The sequence below is a fragment of the Nothobranchius furzeri genome, chromosome 4 (genome assembly GCF_043380555.1).
Source record: "Nothobranchius furzeri strain GRZ-AD chromosome 4, NfurGRZ-RIMD1, whole genome shotgun sequence".
Taxonomy (NCBI): domain Eukaryota; kingdom Metazoa; phylum Chordata; class Actinopteri; order Cyprinodontiformes; family Nothobranchiidae; genus Nothobranchius; species Nothobranchius furzeri.
This window is the reverse complement of record NC_091744.1, coordinates 80,147,242-80,168,722: the sequence shown is the minus strand read 5'-3', so window position 1 is coordinate 80,168,722 and position 21,481 is coordinate 80,147,242. Positions and strand designations below refer to the sequence as shown.

The 21,481-nt window shown below is 46.6% G+C and overlaps 3 protein-coding genes across 6 annotated transcripts in view; 2 read left to right on the top strand and 1 right to left on the bottom strand.

Moving 5' to 3' along the window:
• Window positions 1-1,803: 1,803 nt before the first annotated feature.
• Window positions 1,804-3,070, top strand: cd59b (CD59 molecule (CD59 blood group) b). The gene is made up of 3 exons (XM_015965065.3): window positions 1,804-2,122; window positions 2,468-2,569; window positions 2,755-3,070. Exons 1-3 carry the CDS (start codon window positions 1,819-1,821, stop codon window positions 2,952-2,954), a joined length of 606 nt encoding a protein of 201 aa, XP_015820551.3. The 5' UTR covers window positions 1,804-1,818; the 3' UTR covers window positions 2,955-3,070.
• Window positions 3,071-3,340: 270 nt separating this feature from the next.
• kcnj11l (potassium inwardly rectifying channel subfamily J member 11, like) lies at window positions 3,341-13,113 on the bottom strand. Its single transcript, XM_015965064.3, has 6 exons — window positions 12,975-13,113; window positions 8,821-8,983; window positions 5,213-5,452; window positions 4,872-5,141; window positions 4,583-4,790; window positions 3,341-4,365 (listed from the first exon to the last, which is right to left on the bottom strand). Exons 2-6 carry the CDS (start codon window positions 8,977-8,979, stop codon window positions 3,944-3,946), a joined length of 1,299 nt encoding a protein of 432 aa, XP_015820550.1. The 5' UTR covers window positions 8,980-8,983; window positions 12,975-13,113; the 3' UTR covers window positions 3,341-3,943.
• The window catches only part of LOC107389112 (uncharacterized), a 15,756-nt gene continuing 7,240 nt past the window's right edge, over window positions 12,966-21,481 (top strand). For 2 of the 4 annotated variants that reach the window (XM_070550474.1, XM_054733320.2), the window contains exons 1-6: window positions 14,046-14,719; window positions 14,791-14,884; window positions 15,301-15,388; window positions 15,461-15,794; window positions 18,949-19,042; window positions 20,890-20,977. In XM_070550474.1, the coding sequence (XP_070406575.1) occupies window positions 14,674-14,719; window positions 14,791-14,884; window positions 15,301-15,388; window positions 15,461-15,794; window positions 18,949-19,042; window positions 20,890-20,977 (744 nt within the window). In that variant the 5' untranslated portion in view covers window positions 14,046-14,673. Of the gene's footprint in view, window positions 13,085-13,529; window positions 13,600-14,045; window positions 14,720-14,790; window positions 14,885-15,300; window positions 15,389-15,460; window positions 15,795-18,948; window positions 19,043-20,889; window positions 20,978-21,481 lie in introns of those variants that run through there. The other 2 variants (XM_015965060.3, XM_054733319.2) reach the window with 2 other exon arrangements.

Genomic DNA, 21,481 nt, shown 5'->3' with positions numbered 1-21,481 from the left:
TGTACACACGCACGCACACACACACACTCTCTCTCTCACACACGCACACACACACACACACACAGACACGCGCGCATGCATGCACACACACACACACACACACACATATACCAAGTAATGTTTCTATGGTTACATTGTGATTTCTTAGTAAATATTCTATTTGGTGAGAGATAAACGTTATTGTATTTATCCTAGTGAATCTATAATTAAACGGGTAAACTAGTAGTAGCACATTCAATGTCAGAGAGAGTAAAATGTTATTATCAGGAGAGGGAGAATGTTTAAGTGGTTAGCAGTAGTGTGCTAGCCGATGGCCCCCTCCATGAGGGCACCACAGCTCAGCAGAACATCACTGTAGCTTCTTCTGGGGAGAAAAACACTTAGAGAAAAAATAAAGTTAACAGCTGAAATAGCAGGAAATAATGCAGGTAAAGAATGGTTGCGTCTTCTGGTAGGTGGCAGTATCTGCGATAAGGCGTTTCCTGTTTTCAGTGTTGCACTACATGTAGCTATTCGGTGCTAAAATTTATTACATTTCTGTGTACTAGGATATCTCTGACTTATTGTAGCACATAAGCTGCTAAAACACACAAGAAGAAGAAATTGCATTAGGGAGGATGCTAATGATTTTGTTTCTAATAGAATTAATTTTGCTGATGAAAAAGTCCCATAAAGTTGTTGCTGCTGAGGGCTAAGATGGTTCAGAGCTTTGATTCTGTGTAAGTTTGGCAACTGTACTGAAAATAAATTTTGGATTATTCTCATTCTCCTCAATTAGCGATGAAAAATAAGCAGGTCTAGCTTGTCAAAGCTTATTTTTTGAAAGCACAAGACTATTTTTGCAGGATAAGTAGGACTCTTCCTGGCGTGTATAGCGCCATGTTCATGTTTTTCTCCATGACATTAATATTTAGAATCCTGGTCCCAGTCCCACTTCACTCCAAAGGTGGCAGTAATGGACGTGGCACACTAACCACCACAAAACAGCTCAAAGAAGAAAAGAAGGGAGAAAATTGGTCAGGGAACAATATGGAGCTCACAAATGCTGCTTCCGCATCTGGGCCAGCCCAATCCCGCCCAGTTGTGGTGAAAGTGTTCACATCTGGGCTCAACCAGTCGTTTTGTCAGACCTCTTCCCCAGGTGGTCTGTTTCGGGCTGAACTGACCCTACACACCTACTGCCGTCTGATTGGCTGGATCAAATTCATGCCTACCATTAGGAGGGCGTCTGATTGGTGGGTAGAATCAGCCAATGGGGGCCAAACCTGGGCCAGAACCTTACTGAAACCTTCTGCCAAGCTGAACAGAACCAATGTCTGCGTACCTCCATGACCTGAGGTGTTGGACTGACCAGAACTCTTCCAACAACACTGGTGCTGATGAAGGTTCTGTTGGATATTCTACTAGAACTGGATTCAGCTGCTGTAAAGACACAGTGGGAGGTGGAAGGATCGACACAGTGGGAGGTGGAAAGATCTTGGGAAGCCAGAGGTTCTGATCCAAATGCCACCTAACAAAGACTTCTATCCTTCAAAGCATCAAAACACAGTTTCAGAACCGACATGAACACAAGGACGGGTCTGTCTCCAGGGGACAAAACTTTTCATCACAGCCATTTGGACTCTGGTCAGCAGCACCGGAAGAACTGGGACTGTTGCAGAGAATGGGCCAACCACCAGAACCAGTCAGATTAAGATTTTAATATTCAAGTCCCAACAACTGATCTGGAGCTGCCAAGAGTCCAATGGACTCTGACGAGAACCAAAAGTTCTGTTGCATCGGGTCAGCAACCAGAACGTCTCGTGTCTTTGGGTTTTCATGAAAACAGATTTTCCAGAACGTGGTCTCGGACCCTTCAATGTTCTGAACCTGGTTTTGAGTTTAAACCCAGATGTGACGGGTGGGCGGAGACACGTACCCAGAGGAGGAGGAGCAACGGACAGCCAGCCTTTGTGGTCCAAAGGACAAAGAGCTGCTGTAAGTGGACAGTTGTCCCTTTTGGGTCACAGAGGACAGACGGACATTCTGCTGCCTCCTGCTTCCCTCCAGCTGCAAGACAACATGAAGCACTGCCTGGTTCTGGTTCTGGTTCTGCTGCTCTGCTCTGGGATGCTGCCTGAGGGTGAGTGGACCAGAACTTAGGAGACTACAGATTCTCACATGGTTTTAACTGGTTCTGATGTGGACTTAACGGGACCAACTGGACCTTGAAATCAGACACACTGGTGAGAGAGCGAGGGTAAGCTGAGGTCAAAGGTTAGAACAGAACTGTGTTTTGGTTCAACAACCTCTCTGGATTCCACCGCTGAGCAGAACATCTCAGAATCGGGCTGTAGAACCAGGAAATGTTCTGTTCCGTTCTCCAGCGCTAGCTGAACCCTTTGTGTCCAGGTCCAGACAGGTTCTGGGGTTCTCAGGAAGGGATTCTGGACACTCAAACCGGTTCTAAAGGAAATGTGTTCTTCAGGTTCCGGACTTCGCTGCTACAAGTGTTCTGATTACACGGGCCGCTGCGAGAACGTGCAGGAGTGCACGTACGAAGACTCGTGCATCTCTCTGCATGAAAGAGGTCAGTTCCCCAAAAATGGTTTCCATGGCAACGGCCAATGAAGACACCAAAGAAGAATTACTGGGGGGGGATTAAACAGCTGATCAGTTAAAAAAGGACTGTCTCACCTAAGTGTGTGTGTGTGTGTGTGTGTGTGTGTGTGTGTGTGTGTGTGTGTGTGTGTGTGTGTGTGTGTGTGTGTCCAGGTGGGAAGACGGTCCGTCAGTGTACCCGCTACACCGACTGCGACATCTCCCGTCTGACCCAGATGTTCCCGTCCATCTCCAGCTTCACCTACAGATGCTGCAACAGCAACTTGTGCAATTCAGGATCTGGCGTTGCCGTGGCGACACCGGTTGTAGCTCTGATGGGTTCCCTGCTGAGTGCCTGCTGGTCCTGGATGTAGAACCTGCTCTAGGTCGATGTCAGCGTGTTTCTGCTTCTCAGGTCAAACTAAATAAAAAACATTTTAGTTTTTTTCTCATTTTCTGTCAGTTTCCTAATAAAAAGTTCACTTCCGTGTTTTTCTTTCTGGTTGTGGTTTGTGTTTGGACCCCTGTCAAGGTCAGAACTTCTGTCTGATGTTCCTGTAACCCTCTCTGGATATTCCCAACATTTTCATTCATTCATTCATTAAACAGAATCACCAGTTAAAACGTTCACTTTTATGAATCGAGCCATGAAAACATCACAAACGCCCTCTGCTGTCGGACATTAGATCATTCTCCTGACAATAGGAGGAGAACTTTCCAACCCGGGGACAAACTTCCTGTTGCAAGAAGCTAACAAACATTCATAGAGATAATTTATTTTTCTGGACACAAAAATGTTTATGAACAGATCAAAGAGATGAGACATCCACAGGAACCAGGACAACTGAGGTGTTCCTGAGGAAGGACATCAACAAGAGGACCATCTGGGTCCAGGTCCTTCAGCTCCACTGTGACCATATAGAAGTCCTGCTGGGACAATAACCAACTCCCACAAAGACGTTAGGCGTGGTTCCACTACAAGAACTTCAGGGTAGATTTACAGGAACTTCCCCACATCGTCTCCACCTGATCGGGCCGTTTTCAGGAACCGTCTCTGTTAGAAAAATTATTGATCTACTTCTATAAAATAAATGTTATTGTTGTTACTTTGGGCACTTTTTGGGGCTGATCAGTGACATCAGTCACTGCCAAACAGTCGTGATCTGAGAGGGCTGGGTTTGAATGGAGACAACAGCTGAGAGGACTGGGACATCCTGTCTCCTGGTCATGTTCCCCATCCCAGGAACTACCCTGGAATTTTGCTAAAGGAAACATGCCTCATGTGTCCAACATTTAGCTTGGATTTCTGTCCTTAATCTGCTTGATGAGGTCCAGGTGGGTGGGGTGGGGCCTCAGACACACGTCAGTCACTCATGTCTCCGACTTCGTCCTCCTCTACCTGCCGTCCAATCTCCTCCAGCTGAACGGTTTTCTTCTGCCCCTTCTGCTCCATGTTCTGCTGTGATTGGGCGTACCATGGCTGATGGGTGGAGCCATCGCAGGCCCGGCCTCCTCTACGGAACCCACCCCTGCCAGCCCTAACAAGCCCCCACCCCTGCAGCTGGGTCTCCGATGTCCCCTCCTGGACTCCTCGGGTCTGGTCCAGCTCCTTGGCACTGAGTGAGGACATCCGGACTGGAACCGTGTTTCCGAACTTGGAGTAGTCCACGCAATACCTGCCGTCCTCTTCCGTGATGATGGACACAAACCGTCTCCCCCACAGGATCTCTTCAGGGGTGTAGGAGGTCCGAGCCTGCATGCTGATCCCCGTTGTCTCCACCACACCTGGAGGGACACGAAGGATAGTCACAATGAGTCCACCCTGTGTTCGCATGTCCCTCAAGCACCCGCACAGGGATGTACCACTGGGGCCTGACTGTGGGGGTGCACTGGGGAGGGTGGAGCAGCAACAGGAGCGCTTTTTCTCTCTCGCTAGTCTTCAGGGGAAAGACGAGAGATGTGAGGATCACTGGGACAGGTGGAAGCTGTTTTCTACACTGACCTTCCAGGATCACGATGATCTCCAGGTCCTCGGAGGACAGAGACTGGGCAGACAGCTCATACAGAGGACTTCCTCGCTCTATGGTGTGGCTGATGATGAGAGGGGACACCAGGAAAATGCCATTGCTCCTCAGAGGGTTCTCCACCTGGATGTCCAGCTGACACACCGGGATCACCTCACCCTCCGACGTCACGGTGCGACGGATGACCTGAGGACACACAGCTGAGTCACATCAGTGTCTAGGAGGTTTGTGTAGGTGCGGTGGTGTCTCGTGTGTCTGACGGTTGACCTGCAGCTGGACGGTGGCTGAGATGATCATGCTCTTCCGTAGATCCCCTACCCTGAACATAAAGGAGGGTCGGCCGTTTCGGGTGGCGATGACGGCGTTTCTGGAGAAGATGAGTGTCTCTGCTCGCCGGTTAGCCTGTGCTGTCTTCATGAACACGCAGCCGAGCATCACAGCATTGATGATCAGTCCCAGAATGTTCTGGATGATCAGAACAATGATGGCCACTGGGCACTCCTCTGTCACCATCCTGCCTCCAAATCCAATGGTCACCTAGAGAAGACAGCAGAAGATCACCAAACAACCCAGACTCCAGCAGTGAGCTAACAGTCAGACCTTCTCACCTGGACTTCAATGGAGAAGAGGAATGCTGAGGTGAAGGAGTGAATGGCAGTGACACAGGGGATGGGACCTGGCTCGCTGTCTGGGTCACGGGGCTCCAAGTCTCCATGAGCAAAGGCCAGGAGCCACCAAGCCATGGCAAAGAGCATCCAGGAACAGAGGAAGGCGGACGTGAAGATGAGGAGCGAGTGCTGCCACTTAAGGTCCACCATGGTGGTGAAGACATCCTGCAAGAACCGACCCTGAGACAATACAAACCCTCGATTAGCTCATGTTTGCAGCACTAATATCCCTCCTAGGGTGTTCATCTAGGTCATTATGATATTAAAAGCAGGACACACTGTCTGTTTTGTGTTAGTGCCACCTAGTTGTGGAACTGAGTTTCGCGTTTGAGGTGCACATGCACAGCTGGGACAGCAGTAGTTCAGGAGGTACATCGGGTTGTCCATTAATCGGAAGGTTGCAGGTTCAATCCCGGCTCTGACCAGAGATTGCTGCTGTTGTACACACACAGCCCTGCCTTGCCAGTGCGCCCCAGGGCAGCTGTGGCTACATCGTAGCTCATCCCCACCAGCGTGTGAATGTATGTGTGAATGGGTATATGAATGATTGTGTTGTGAAGCGCCTTGGGGGGTTGTAGAACCTTAAGAAGGGGCCATACAAGTACAGAACATTTACCATGCTTTGAATAAATGGTGAGCATCGTGCACAGGCACACAGAGACTGAAAATCAAAACTGTCAAAATGTGAATAAGGACACAAACGAACGCAACACAGATACTCTGTATTAGAAGGGCCAAAGCTGCCTCCACCTCCTAAGGAGGCTGAGGTCCTTCGGATTTAATTCCCATCTGCTAAAATCCTTCTATGACTGTTGTTGGCTCTGTTATCCACTCTTGCTGAGAGCTTTCTTCATGTGTTTCCAACCCTAACCCTTTCTACAGTCTTTGTGGGAATGTCCTCGGCCCGATGGTGTAAAGTCCGGATGACTGACATGTTGTGCTCCAGTGGGTGATGTGAGTGGAAATGCAGATACTGGTCTGTGTGAGTTGGTTTCCTGTAGACTTCAATGCTGAGACTTCCATCTTGTTCAGTTTGCACAGCACAGTCCAAGAAGGGCAGTTGGTGGTTGTGGACATCCTCCCTAGTGAACTTGATGTTCATCATCAATATAAAAACTAAAGCTTTGATGAATTAAATGGGAATAGTGGATGTGTGGAAAGAATGACATCCCACGGTGCAAGATACACCAACCCACAGGGTTTCTACCAGAATCTCCTTACCTACAGAAAGACCTGCATACATTTCTAATATGTGAAATTGGCTCGAGTGTTTGGTCGGACCATTCCCCGCGGTTCTGACAGTAAACCACAGAAACATTAAGTAAATATGGTATTATACATTTGAATTACAATTCATTTTAAAATGATTACAAACATGTTAAATTCTCTTTATAGAACAAAAAACAGACAACAGGTGCGGACCTCTCCTTCTGCACCTTTTATTTATCAGCAACACCTCCTTCTGCAGCTTTAAGACTTCCTTTTTATAATTTGGTATTCTCTATTTCCATTTCAACCTTCTCTAAAATCAGTATTTCCTGGTGTGTCACATGCTGCTCATGCTGCTGCCTGACAAAGAAGAGGACGTGGAAGAGGAAGCAGCACTGTCTTCTTGCGCTCCTCTGGCAGGCATCTCCTGGTCATCCCTAAAGTCAGGACACACACTCACGGCAAGGCGTCCTTCCAGTGTTATGGCCCTCGCCTCTGGAACGAGCTGCCAGAGGACCTCAGGGCCGTAGAGAACGTTCATGTTTTTAAGTCCAGGCTCAAGACCCATCTTTTTTAGGTTCGCTTTTATCTAAATATTTACTACAGTTTTATTTCTCGTTTTACATGATTATATTTTAATGCTTGCTTTGCATGTTTTATATGATTATATTTTAGCATTGTTTTCATTATTTAATATTATTATTTTACTGTCTACATGATTTTATTTATTACTTATTTTCTAATTTTTGTCCCTTATATTAGCTCTTTTATTATATTTTTACTCATTTTAATCCAGTGTTTCCTCTGTAGGGGCCCTCTGCCCCGGGAGCGGTGGTCGACTGCAGCTTCCTGGGTGCTCTATAGGTGGGGGTCTATGCTCCCCCTCCACTGAGCGTCCTGACTTAGTGTGGAAGACCTGATGCTGCCGGGGCAGACGGCTCCTCTGATGGCGTTTCCTTGCCTTACCTTACATGGCTCATCTGGACTCAGCCAAATACAATTTTTACATGTGTGTGTGTGTGTGTGTGTGTGTGTGTGTGTGTGTGTGTGTGCTTGCATATGTCTGTTAATGTTTTTAACCTGTTATGGGAATCTGGGGTGATTTTGTAAAGCAAAGCGCTTTATAAATAAATCTGATTGATTGATTGCTGCATTGGCTCCATTATAAATAATACAATCTCGATCCAAACATAAACCAAAATAGATGAAGTCGTAATAATAGCAGTAGCAGTAGAGCATGATTTTATTTTCACCACCTTCGCTGGATCTGAGGGGACCTGGTCCAGAAGGAAGCAGCTGATCTTCTCCAGCTCATCAGCTTCTCTGGGCAGAGGTCCTTTCTCTGTGTCGAGCGTTTCTTCAAACATCTTCTCTGTCTTTTGTTTTCAACTTTTCCCAGCAGCTTTAGCTGCGTGATGTCTCTTTTTTTCTTTTAGTCCAGTCCACCCGTTAACCTACTAACTAGTCGTTGCCGAGCAGTCCTGACTCCTCACCGTGCCGTCGTCTGGGTTTTATTTGGTCTGTAATTATTTGTTCGTACCGCTCCTTTAATTCGGTCAGCAAGTTCTTCTCAAAAGAAGAGAAGTTCGAGCTTCTCTGGCGAGCCATGGTTGAGCTAACCAGTAGCGCTAATGCTGTTGCTAGTGTTGCAAAAAAAAAACATATGGTAACAGTTTATAATGTTTATAAAGTTTTATTTTAAGGCTACACACTTCCAATGTATAGAGTATAAATATTTAACCTTTTTAATTATTAATTTAATTCAGAAACCCACCTCCTCAGATTTGTATCAGACTCATCACAGTGGTGATCAACTTTAAACCTGGTTTAAGACTAGTTTGACTAATCTCTGATTAGTGCTAGTCCTAGTTTAAATGAAACCTGGTTGGTGTAATCCACGCCCGTGTATGTGCTGCCCTAATGAGTGACTTTCCCGCGGTCTCTTCTGCTCTGGACTACAGGAGCTCACGCTGCAGGCTCGTGTATTCGTCTGACTTTCACTGCTGCTGATCTGAATATCGACTTTATCTTTAAAACAGATTCTTTGGAAAAGGGAAATAAATGACTGTTTTGCTTTAGAGCCACCTGGTAGAAGACAGCTAGCGGCTAATGGCTAACACTTGTGTAGTTATAGGTTCTTACTGCAGGTAACAACAGGTAGGACACCACTGGAAAAGACGAGCACCCCAAAAGCAGCAGGGACTATGGAAGACTGACAAATCGTTGGATATCTACTGGTATGGAAATGGAAACGTGATGGGATGTTTCCAAGTATCAGCCAGCCCTAGGTCGTAGTCTCGGGGCAGCCTACACCAGAGGGAGGGGGGACACCAGTCTACCTGCTCCCGGATGTTCTTGTGAGCCACATTGCAGGACCCAGTCTTGGTGATGAAGCGGGCTCTCTGGGATCTGGAACGGCTGCGGTTTGGCTGGTTCTGGTCCTCTGCCAGCCGGGTCAGCAGGAAGCCATCTGGCAGGAGACCCTTTCTGGCCAGCATGATGCTGCACAAACATAAATATAAGAGCAGATCCACAGTTCAGGGGCATCATTTATAAAACTCTGTACAAGATCCTTACTAAACCCTACTTAAAGAGTAACTCACCCCCCTACCTACCAGAGCACACCTTGAGCTCCTTCAAAGGAATCTCCTACCATCTTTATGCAGATGACATCCAACTGTACATCTCCTTTAAGCCCCATGAGATGTCTAAGCTGCAGCTGTTACACACCTGCTTAGACGCTATCAAAGCCTGGATGGTGGGAGCTTTCTTCAGCTGAATGAAGATAAGACTGAGATCCTCATCTGTGCCCCAGACAAGCTGGTTCCCAAAGTCAGAGACTCTCTTGGTCAGCTTGCTTCTCACACCATACCTTCCGTCAGGAATCTTGGTGTGACCTTTGACCCAGCTCTCACCCTGGATTCTCATGTCAGTTCTCTTGTTGGCTCTTCCTTCTTCCATCTCAGGAACGTTGCTAAGCTGAGTCCCATTCTGTCCCGCTCTGAACTTGAGACAGTTCTCCACACCTTCATCTCCTCACGCTTAGACTACTGTAACTCTCTTTTCACGTGTCTGAGCAGAACCTCCCTGAACCGTCTACAGGTGGTTCAGAACGCCTGTGCTCGGCTTCTGACCAAGTCCTCCAAACACACCCACATCACCCCGCTTCTCCTCTAGCTTCACTGGCTGCCAGTCAACTTCAGGGTTCATTTCAAGATCCTGGTTCTGGTCTACAGGGCCTTACATGGACAAGCACCATCTTACATTGGTGATCTTCTCAGTCCCTACATCCCCAGCAGGTCCCTGAGGTCCAGCGACCAAAGCCTACTGGTTGTGCAGCACCAGGCTGAAGACCAAAGGTGACAGATCATTTGCTGCTGTGGCCCCCAGACTCTGGACCTCTCTCCCCCTGAGCCTGAGATCAGTGGTCTCCTTTAAACTCACCTGTTCAGGTTTGGTTGGACCTTCGTCACTTCCCTCTCCTTGTTCTGCTCTTACTCCACCTTTCCCAGGATCCACTGGTTTCCCTCTTTCCTGTTCATTTTCTCTCTCTTTCCATACATTTTTATTATTTTTTATCTCAATTTTTTTCTCATTTAAACATATTTTTTAATCTTTTTTTTATTATCTTTTTTATGTTTTGTGTTTTGTTTTATTTTAAGCACCTCGTGATTTTCATCTTGACAGGTTCTAGAGAAAAGGTGGATTTGTCTAACCGCGGTCAGGCTGGACTGCGGAGACAAATGTCCGTGCTTCAGGATGCTGGGGCGTTGGCGATAACTGATTCCCTTTCAGCTGATTCGATTGGCTGATCAGTGTAGTATAGAGTTTTTAATCACGAGACAATTACATGTCATGGAGTTGGCCTCAACATTTCTTAGTTTAGATTTAAAAAGGTCAACGACATGAACTCTGCCATTCTCCAGCTGTCCTGCAGTTCGTCCCAAGTGGACGTACCAAGTGCTTAAAGCTCTTTTGCCAAGTTGCAAGGGCTTGTTTAACAGAGCTCAAAATGTAATCAGAGAGGTTTATATATTTGTATTTATTTCATTAGTGAATTTTATCATTTTTTGGTATTTAATTTTGAAAACCAGAAGCCACATCTTGTGCTGTTTGCACCTTTCAGCCACCGTAGCGTCCCATTTCTCATAAGGCAGTCAACTTCCACCTTTGCTCCCTTCAACTGCACGTTGGTTCCCGCCCAGGGGTGCGAGTGCATAAGGTGTCCCAATAGGAAGCTTAAACTCCTCCCGTTCTGGTTGGCTCATGGGTCCCTGAACGGGGGCTAAGAGAGCTTTTTTGTAATCGGCTTTGCCTCAGGCGCTGGATCACACACATCTTCAATTTAAAAGAAAAGTAAGGATGTGTGTTTCAACCAGGTATCAGTTTATCATTTATCAGTTTGTAAACATTCATATTTACTATGACTACCAATCAGACGTTGGTATGCTGCTTCCCCATCCAACCTGCATCTTCTGGTGAGCATACCAGTAAGAGAAGATCCTCACGATGAACCAGGGACGCCAGGGAGCTGGTGTAGACGAGCACATCTCAAATGTTCTGCGCTGATGTGATCCGGAAAACGGGCTTTATTATCAGCTAGTTAGTGAATAGGTTATTGGTTCATCTTGCAGATGACCTTTTAAACTGTTTGACAGTGTATAATAATGTTTTCTCCATAATGCTACCCCTAACCCTGCTAGCGGTGATTTGCTACTATCAAGTGTTTTTACCACTTCCATACATAGCTTCACTGTGTCCTCACGCACAGAGCAGAGTTCACCTTTATGTTCACCATTCCAACAGTCGACATCCTTGCACGGATCGCCTCGTCAGCCACAGAGATGTTGTTTAGATGTTGATCTGTATTATTGCTATAACGCAACATGTCTTTGTCTCTAAATGCTGCCCATTCTAACTTTATCTGTCAGTTCGCCCCAGTGCAGCGGTGGCTACATCATAGCTCATCTCCACCAGCGTGTGAATGGGTGAATGACTGTGTTGTAAAGTGCTTTGGGGGGTTCTAGGACTCTAGACGGCGCTATGTCAAATACAGGCCATTTATCAGAATTATTGACATAAAAAACTCCAATTGTATCAGGCAGTTGTTCCACAATTATAGGGAAAGGTAAAGGTCTGACGCAGCTACCGTACCTAACAGTCATGTGATCCAAGCCCATCAGCTGTATGCCAAGCATCACTGTCTCCTGGCAAAAGGACTTTGCTAGATAAAATAAGATTATTGTCTTCACACAGCTGTGTTAGGTGTTTAGCAAACGGAGCGTTTCTATCTGAGAGGTCAGCATTAACGTCACCCACAACAAATAAACTGAGTACTGTCACTTTGAATAAATGCATTGATAAATGCCAGCCTACTAAGGTATTACCATTCATTTCCAGCAGTTTCATATGGAATCTAAATATTAAGCATAACTAAACTATTGTTATTCTGGATATTTTGTATGCCAGTGCACCAAACTACATGCACTCTAACTGGCTTAATCACAGCATCACTTGTGTTGTCCCAAAGCCCGTCCCTTGACTACAGCTGTTCAGAGGTCAGTCGGGGACCCCCCCCCCCCCCCCCCCACTCCCAAAACATGAGAATTTAGGTTTTATTAGTCCTGTTTAGGCAGGAAGTCTCTTGTAAACATAATATTTTACATTCCTCAAGCAAACTAGGACAATAATAATAATAATAATAACGATTTGGTGACTTTTCTAAACAATTATGAGCAGAAATAAACGTTTATTTTGTAAAAGAGTTAGGGTAGGGGTAGCGCTGGACCTGACTTCCAACTAAATTCAGTGATAGATTGAAAATGTTGTCAGGCTCTAGCATGGATATACATCATATTATGATAAACAAGGCATTCTCAGACTCTTACCAACACACACTTACCACACACACCTACACTTTACTCTCCATCATGGCCACACACGGGGGGGGGGGGGGGAATCTGTCAATCAATCTTTATTGGTAAGGAAGTTCATTCACAACACAAAATATAGAGGATTAAAGTCAACAAACAGAACGATCCTGAATCATGATGTGAAGCTCCGCCCCCTCTGTGCTGTTGCCCTCTGGAGTCACTGCGCTCTGATTGGCTTTCTGATTCCGTTTGTTATGAATGAGTTAATTGGGTTGTTTTTGCTCAGAGATTTTACCTGATGGTTGTTTTACAAATGAATCCTAAATAATCAAACTCGATCTGATCGTTAATCTGAAGATTGATTCCGTCCCGTTATTTGTGACTAGAGAATCACGTGACCAGGTCCAGCGGCTCTGGGCATTTATGCTTTTATTCTGGGACCAGGATACTGCCTGAACCTCCGCTTGGTCTACCGGTCTAAACCGGAAAAGTCCCGGTCAGGATCGCAGATCTCTGACTCCATCACGTCGCATCACCTTCAGCCTGATCATCAAACACCAGCACCGACTCGCACGTCCTAGTGAGCGCGCGCACAGCTGCGTTCTGTCACGTGAGCTCACCTTTAAGGATGTCAGCTGGTCGGATTCAGGTGATTCTGATCCGTTCACCTTCACCGGGTTGCGGTCCGCAGCACGGCTCCATCAGTTCCCCATCACACCGACACGAGAAGGTACAACTAATGACTACACAGCTTCCGGTCCAAACTGTCAAAATAAAACTACATCCGGGTGGATTTCAAAGCTTTGTGAAACTAGAAAAATACAAAACAGCTCAACTTTATGTTCCACAAAAATCAGACGAGGCTCCGTTTAAATATAATCTTAATTTACGTTTCGTATCCATGTTTCCTGTCACAGTTGTGTTTTGGGGCAGATAAACACCTTTCAGACACATAGGTGTGTAGGAGGGCTTTTCTGCTGCCTGGTTTCTGATTATGAGTCACATTCCCGCTGTTTTAACCAACAGCAGTGGTTCTCACTCCTGGTCCTTAAGGGCCAGTTTCCATGTTTTAGTGGTTTCCCTGCTCCACCTGTTTCAGTGGTTGAATCACCTGTACGGAAGCTCATCAGGCTCTGCAAAAGCCTGCTAATCACCTGCTGATTAAAATCAGGTGTGTTGTAACAGAGTTAAAATTAGAACCTTCTGGATACTGGCCCTCCGGGACCAGGATTGGGAACCACACTGGTTTGTTACATCTGTATTTTATGAGCATTTAAAGCTGCTGTGGGTGCAGATGAGACACACATGTGTGTATGTGAGAGAGAGAGTGTGTGAGTGAGATCATCAAGCAGGAAGGGGTTAGCGTTCATACGCTGGACAATGTGAGCCCCCTGGACAGAGCTTGGTGAAAGAATGAGGGTTGCCAACTCTGCATGACTATAAAAATGACTTTATAAAATACAAGCAATGCAAGAAAGGAAATTTTATTAATGTTTGCCAACTGAAAAGTGAGCGTACAAAAAGGGACATAGGTGCAGCTGAAGCCGCTCAGGAGAGCCGAGTCTGGAAAGAGCAGGATCAAACCATTTGGGGGGGGGGGGTATTTTTGTTCTTAAGTATCACGTTTTCTTTTCCACTTCTCCAATTTATTAGTGAAACGGTCCACTCAAAAATGAGAGGAAAATGAGAGGAAAAACAACCTAATCCAAGAGAAGCCTTGAGCTTCGAGCCAACAAACCCAACGCGTTAGTAAACCACACCAGTACAGCCCGCCGTTTAAGATTAGGTCTCAAAACCCAGAAGGAGAAGCGGAATCAGGACCAGAGGGAAAAGGGGCGTTCCCGCTTCTCCGACGAAGGCGACCAGAAAGCCGAGTGTGTCGTCTCTCCCAGTTCCGAGTTTAGACTTCCGAGGTAAATCGAACGCACCGAGGTCCGGACTGTCCCGCCCCTCCTGACGGCCGGCGGCGCTGGTTCGGGTTAACGAGCGTTCTCTCAGCGGGGTTCGTCCAGCAGCTAGCTCCGGTGTCGCTCGGTAGCGGTGTAATTACCCGCTTCGGGAGGGATGGCTTGAAGCCCCAAGAGCAGGGGCTGTCGGAACCAGCCTTGTTCCTTTGATACCGGAGTGTGTCTGCAGAAGGAAGCTCTGTTCGGTGTCGGTTTGAGTCCCGTTAGCCCCCGTAGCTAGCGGGCAGCCCGTTTATTTTAACGTCTCACCGGTACTCCACACAGTGGGACTGACTCCAGTCACTGGGGACGGAACCTGGGCTGCAGGATGACCCGAACCCCAGCTCCCTCTCGGATCCGGGTCTGAGTCTCAATGATCACCATTATGGACCCGCAGCTCCAGGAGAACACCTATAAGAGTGAGTATCTCCGTAAGCGTTGTGGGAAGGAGCCACTCGGTCCCTCTGACCTCTGACCTGTCCACCTGCAGTGACGGAGGAGGACGTGAAGAGGCTGATTGGGTTCCGAGCGTCCAATGAAGTTCTGTTCACAGGGAAGAGGAACTCAGCCAAGATCGCGTGGAGGTGAGGTGATGTCAGACCCGGGCCAGTACCACCCACCAGGACTTAATTGGTGGTCCGGTCCAGAACCCACAAGAGGTGAAATCCAGGTTCCTGTCAGACTTGGTCTAAGAACCTGCCAGCTCTGGGATGTGTGGTTGAACTTATCAAGCTTCCCATTTATTGTGGGAACAGATTCTGGTTCAGCTGGAGTCGGTATTCCTCTCCGTAAACTCGGCTAATAGCTAACAGTAGTTACTTAAATCTGTGGGTTAACTAGTGTACCAGAACCAGAGCAGGAACCTTCTGGGTAACGGTGGACACACCTGGAAATAAAAAGTAAAAGATGGATCTGAATTCATGACTCGTGAACTTCCAAGTGTGAGGCTTTAGTTGGTTTCTGACCTCCCTGTACTTCCTGGTGTCTCTGGTCTTCTCAGCACCATCCTGAGAGGTTTGGGTCTGGAAGGGAAGCGAACAGCAGACCAGATTGCTAAGAAATGGGACAACCTGCGGACGAAGTATAAGGTACTGAAGCGGGTTCATCCCTGGTGCATATGCTGGTCTGAGTCTGCAGGAGTCGCTGTGTTCCTCTTCCAGGACCTGAAGCAGCCCTACGAGGCCCAGGAGCGCATCGGAGCGGTGGTGGAGTCCTGGCCCTGGTTCCAGATCATGGACGAGGCCATGCAAGGTCGCCTCTACAGCAGCGATCTGGTCCTGAGTCCAGACACCCTTGACTGCACTGTTCACCACCCCAGCACCCAGGCCAACCCGAACCAGGAGAACACGGATATTTTGGAGTTCCTCATCAAGACGGAGATGGAAGACACGGTAGCAGCGGAAACGGCAGACAGTGGAACCGTTAACACAGAGGCCCCGCCCACTGGGGGCATCCCCATGGGCTGGAGGAGGATGACGGAGTGCTCGTACAAAAGTACAGTAACTACACACAGGTTACCTACTTGAGTTGACTACCTACATGCTAACTACCTATTTGAGATAACGTAACACTAAACAGTGTCCTCCTGCATTTCCATCCTACTGGCCGGAAGCAGAGGCACAATCTGCTTCAGCTAGCACGAACAACAAGCTAACACTAACATCAGAAGGTCGAATTGGCACACGTGTGAGAAATCACAACGTTAGGAAGTTGCTGCGGTACTTGGTGCAAAAGAAGATAAAAATAATAGATAAGCAAATATAGGAAGTAGTAATATACTCAAGATAAAATAATTCATATAGAGTGGCAGTAATTATAGAAGCGGCTGCTATAAACAGTGTAGGTACCGATCAGAGCGATCAGTTCAGGTACAAACACAACACTGGGTCAGGTGACTAGAGTGGGCGGTCCTAGGGTTTTCATTCATGAGTTCAACTGCAGAGGAGGAGAGGTCCTGGTCCAAATGGATCTGTCTCTCCTGCCAGATGGGAGCGAGTCATAAAGACTGTCCAGGGTGACACGGGTCAGCTGTGATCTGACCTGCATGCCTCAATGACCTGGAGGTGTACAGGTCCTGTATGGAGGAGAGTAATTGGCAGCCAATGACCTTCTCAGCAGAGCGTACAACACGCTGCAGCCTCTTTTGGTCCCTGATGGTAGCTCCAGCGTACCACACGGTGATTGAGGAGGTGAGGATGGACTTGATGACTGCGGTGTAGAAGAGCCAACAAATACTAAAATAAACCACTAATAAAAATATTACAAGGGAGTTTTCCTCACCATTGTCGCTGCATGCTTGCTTAGTATGATGATTGCTTTAAAGACTCTGACACTAGACAGTGACTCGATGCGACCTGCTGGGTTCCTTATATAGGAAACTTTTTACTGATTGGCTTAATGACCTGACCTGTATTGTTTACTGTGTGAAGATCCTTGAGACGACTCTGGTCCTGATTTGTCGCTAGAGAGAAAAGTCCAGTAGCAACAAAGCAAGGTCACCATCAGGCCATGATCTCGTAGCCTCCTTTAGCTTCCTCAAACGAGCGTTGGCCTTAGTGGTGTTCACTAGTTTTAGCCCTTTGGTTCATCTCCAAAGACATCACTCTCTTACCTCCAGGCCCTATAATGCCAACCTAAAAGCTGATTTTTCTTCTTGTACTCGTTGACGGTTGTCGAACTGAAGAAACTCATTGTATATCCGCTACTGGCACTGTGAACAACTAACAGCCAGTAAGCAGCTAGAGATCTCCCGAGGTACATACCCATCCCACAAATCTGTTCAGTGCCGTTTCTGGTCAGCAGAGGGCTGCAGAGTGCCATCCAAGGTAAAGATGGTCAAATTTCTAGACATTCACGGAAATCCTATTAGAGGCATACAATGCAATTTTTTCACATTTTCAAATCATTTTCTTGAGCTACTGTGTGCTAAAATGACCCTTTACAGGGTTAATGAAACGTCATTCAGATCCCACCACCCCTGTGACCAGAATCTTGCACTTGGCACTTCAGAGTGGTGGTCCGGTCCCTGTTGGTCTTAGTAAAGAGGAGCTGACATGCCTGCCCTGCACTGGAGTCTGCTTCCAGCACATCTCCCGCATGTATGAGGTCATGAACACAGCTGATTTGTTTGATTTAGTGATGAATCACTCCTGTAGACACTAATGAAGGCCGGGGACGTTTCAGCTGTTAGGTTAAGGTGTTAAAAAAGACGAATGCACAGCAAGCAAATGGATTTTACTAACGGACATTAAGGGGTGGTTAAAAGCAAGCCAAAACTGCTTAGTACTCCTTTAAATGAATAGCTTAAAGTGTTAAACTATTTGGTGTTTTTAATAATAATAATAATAATAATACATTTTATTTAAAAGCTCCTTTCTGGTCACCCAGATGGTGTTTTTTTCTTTTTGGAACTACGGTAGTTTGTCCTCAAGCTGAAGTGGTAGCAGCTGGATGTTTCTCCTTCTCTGATGTTATTGAGTGGAGAACCTCTCACACCTGTGGTGTTCTGGTGCTGAATGCGTGAGTGTGTGATGGGTGGAGGGCCCAGGGAGGAGCAGCGATTCGGCCAGACCAACAACTGGATGGTCCGATGGTTGGTTTTGGTCTTAAACGTGTTATTGGTGGAGGTTCTTAGACAAATGTGCGAGAACCACTTTATTATATATATTTTTTCAACCTCCACAGAAATTAGACCATGGTCTCAGATTTAGAGACGCTGATTCTCATCCCGGCAGCTTCACACTCTGCTGCGAACCGCTCAAGCAAAAGCTAGAGATCATGACTTCATACAGCTAAAAGGACCACATCATCTGCAAAGAGCAGAGACTTGATCCTCAGGCCACCATAACAGATCATCTCAACACTTTGGCTGCTCCTGGAAATCCTGTCCATAAAGGTTATGAACAGAATCAGTGACAAAGGGCAGCCTTGGTGGAGTCCAACTCTCACTGGAAACAAGCTCGTCTTACTGGTGGCAATGTGGACCAAGCTCTGACACCGGTCATACAGGGACCTTCCAGCCTGAACCAGAGGGTCTGGTACCCCATACTCCCAGAGTACTCTCCCCCCCCCCCCCCCCCCCCCATCTAAAACACATATATACTGGTTGGGTGAACTCCCACGCACCCTGCAGGACCCCCTCAGGGTATAGAGCTGGTCCAGTGTTCCACGACCAGGACCAAAACCACATTGCTCCTCTTGAATCTGAGGTTCAACAATCTGCTGGACCCTCCTCTCCAGAACCCCTGAATAGACCTCACCAGGGAGGCTTGGGAGTGTGATCCCCCTGTAGTTGGAACACACCCTGTTGTTGTCACCATTTTTAAATAGGGGGACCACCACCTCGGTCTGCCAGTCCAGTGGATCTGCATCCGATATCAACACAATTTAGCAGAGCTGCGTGAACCAACACAGCCCTATGACATCCAGTGTTAAATTTGCAAAGTAAAATTGGGGCGCAGTCTGCCACGGGACTGCAGAGATGGGAACCATCCCCGCACCCCCTGAACTGACCCACACCCTAGTGTCCTTTTGATGGAGCAGGAGGATGGAAATGTTTGAGAGGTTTTTACTGACGTGTCTATCGTAGACTTCTCAACTCCTGTGGTTTGTTCGCTAAAATCAGGAAATCTCTGGTTGTTGTTGCCAGTGACCGAAGCAGAGACGGAGAGAATGATCAAACTTCGGGCTGCAAATGAAGCCCTCTTCACTGGGAGAAGACATTCTGCCAAGCCAGCCTGGAGGTGAGACCAGGTGCATCAGATATCTCCATACTGGCCAGATAGATCTGAGCACATCAGCCAACAACCCAACGGCGTTCCGTTGGTAGACGCAACACCTACAGAGTCACACTTTCCCCACCTTTATGTTGCAGCCGTATTCCAAAATGGATCAAATGGGTTTTTTCCTTCAACACTCCAACACAGCAGGAGGCGACGGTGACTCGGGGGTTAGGGGTTTGCCTGGTGATCAGAGGGTTGCAGGTTCAAACCTAGGCTCCCACAGTCAAGGCAGCAATGGCGGCTTGTCCGTAGGGGGCGCTAGGGCGTTTCCCAACCAGTATCACAGGCAGAAGAAAATAAGGATCCAAAAAGAAAAACATGAAATTGAAACTAAATCTGTACATCATACAGACTAAGTGTGGATAAACTGCATTTAAGTGTAGTTTAAAATTGTTATTTCTTACTTTTACCACCACAGATTTGTCTTGGGACGCGTTTCCTGTTCCGTTCGGGCGCAGCATCTCCACCCTAGACTCACGCCGGACCCTCCCCTTTACAAAGAATAGGAGAGCCTTTGGGTGCAGAGGTTTGTGACCGAAATCGGGTGGAATCTCAGCTCAGATCAGGATGTTCACCTGGAGCTGGAAGCTCTCCACAGCTCACCGTTCTGTTTGTTTTAGAGCAGCTGAGCGGAGTTTTTTGTTATGGAGAACCAGAAAAAACAGAGAATTTAGTTTATTTTACTATAAAAAGAATTATTACAACCATAAACCAGCAAAGGTAAGTTTTAGTTTAAATTTTATTAAAAATAAAAACAGAAATCTCGTGTACAAAATAATTCACTTCCTCTGCGCGATACGTCGCTGATGCTACTTTTGGCGCTAATTAGGCCTCAAGTCTTGCTGAGTATGATGTCACTCTTTGCTGCACCTCTCCAGCTCCATCAGGTTGGATGGAATCATTGATGCAGTCATGAAAACATCTCTGCAGATCCAAGTCCGGTACCTGGCTGGGACACTCCAGGACATTCAGCGTTGTCCTGAAGACCATAACCGGCATATCTCTGCATTCTTCTTCCTCTCATGACCCTTCAATCCTTTCTTGCTGAACCCCCCAACATGATGCTGCCACCACCATGTTTCACTAGGGATGGTGATGGGCACTGCCTGGTTTCCTCTAAATATGACTCATGGCATTCACAACAAAGAGTTTTAATTTGCAAAAATCTCCAGAAAACAGTTTTCACGTTGTTGTTACGAGTGTTAGAATTTAGAGGAAAAACGGGAATTTCTTCAATTTTGGAAAAAGGGTGCAACATAACAAAATGTGGGAAAAGTGATGAGCTGTGAAGACTTTGTGGATGCTGTTTTATCACAAACAGCAAGAACTTACCAGAAGATGACTCGTGGACAGGAGATATGTGACATCTAGCCCATACAACATACTAAAGCCGTTACAGAATCATTGTAGTTGTTCCATGAATCGTCTTTGTTCCTGGTTGTATAGGATGAGAGAGCAGCATGAAATGAGGTTGATTGTTGAGTTCATAAACTAATTGGTACATTAAACAAACCTGAGGTTTTTACTAACCAGCAAATCTCAGAAGGTTGGACCAGTTCCTGTGAGTCCTAGGATGACCACATCATGGCACGCTCCATCACATGACCGTGATGTTGGTGGGGTTAAAGACTTGGGTGTATTGGTTGATTTTTAGGTAATTTCTTGCATTTTTAGTATTGATAAATGTAATAGCTGTAAGTAAAGGTCTGATTACTGGCCAGAGCATTCTAAAGGACAAACTGTAGATTATTTAGGATGTCGGTCTAGGTGTGCTCCTGGACCTGCTTTAACCTGGTTTGATCTTGCAGGGCCATTCTGTACGAACTGGGTCTGCAGGGCAAACTGACCACGGATCAGCTGGCAAAGAAGTGGGACAACCTGAAGAGGAGATATAAGGTTAGGTTTACTTTACTAAACCCCTAAGGGGAACCCGAGTTGCCACAAACATGTAAAAACATCCCCAAACAGACACAAGTGTTCACCGGACTCTGCTATACACCTCAACCATAATTCTGCAGCGTTGCAAGAACAGTAGCAACATCAACTCTAGGATCACACATAGTGCTCGTTAAAAACCTGAAAAGAGTTTCTAAGACGTTCTGTTGAACAACTGGAGGTCTCTCCCTGTTAAATGGGAGTTTTCCTCTCCACTGTCGCTGCATGCTTGCTTGTATGAGGATTGCTGTAAAGACTGACACTAGTCAGTGACTCCATGCAACCTGCTGGGTTCCTTATATGGGAAACTTTTTACTGATAGGCTTAATGACCTGACCTGTATTGGAATGTTTACTGTGTGAAGGTCCATGAGACGACTCTGGTCCTGATTTAGCGTTTATAAATAAACTGAATTGAATTGTTTTTTAATGTTTTTAAATTCTGTGAACTGGTGCTACAGAAATA

What these genes read in the sequence shown, in the direction of transcription:
- kcnj11l (XM_015965064.3), bottom strand. Translation starts at nt 8,979, where the DNA reads ATGCTGGCCAGAAAGGGTCTCCTGCCAGATGGCTTCCTGCTGACCCGG. An exon ending in TCTTCTCCATTGAAGTCCAG is followed by an intron (nt 5,142 to 5,212) that starts GTGAGAAGGTCT and finishes TGTCTTCTCTAG; the next exon opens with GTGACCATTGGATTTGGAGG. An exon ending in GATCATCGTGATCCTGGAAG is followed by an intron (nt 4,366 to 4,582) that starts GTCAGTGTAGAA and finishes GTGTCCCTCCAG; the next exon opens with GTGTGGTGGAGACAACGGGG.
- cd59b (XM_015965065.3), top strand. Translation starts at nt 1,819, where the DNA reads ATGAAAACAGATTTTCCAGAACGTGGTCTCGGACCCTTCAATGTTCTG. An exon ending in CTCTGGGATGCTGCCTGAGG is followed by an intron (nt 2,123 to 2,467) that starts GTGAGTGGACCA and finishes TGTGTTCTTCAG; the next exon opens with GTTCCGGACTTCGCTGCTAC. An exon ending in CATCTCTCTGCATGAAAGAG is followed by an intron (nt 2,570 to 2,754) that starts GTCAGTTCCCCA and finishes GTGTGTGTCCAG; the next exon opens with GTGGGAAGACGGTCCGTCAG.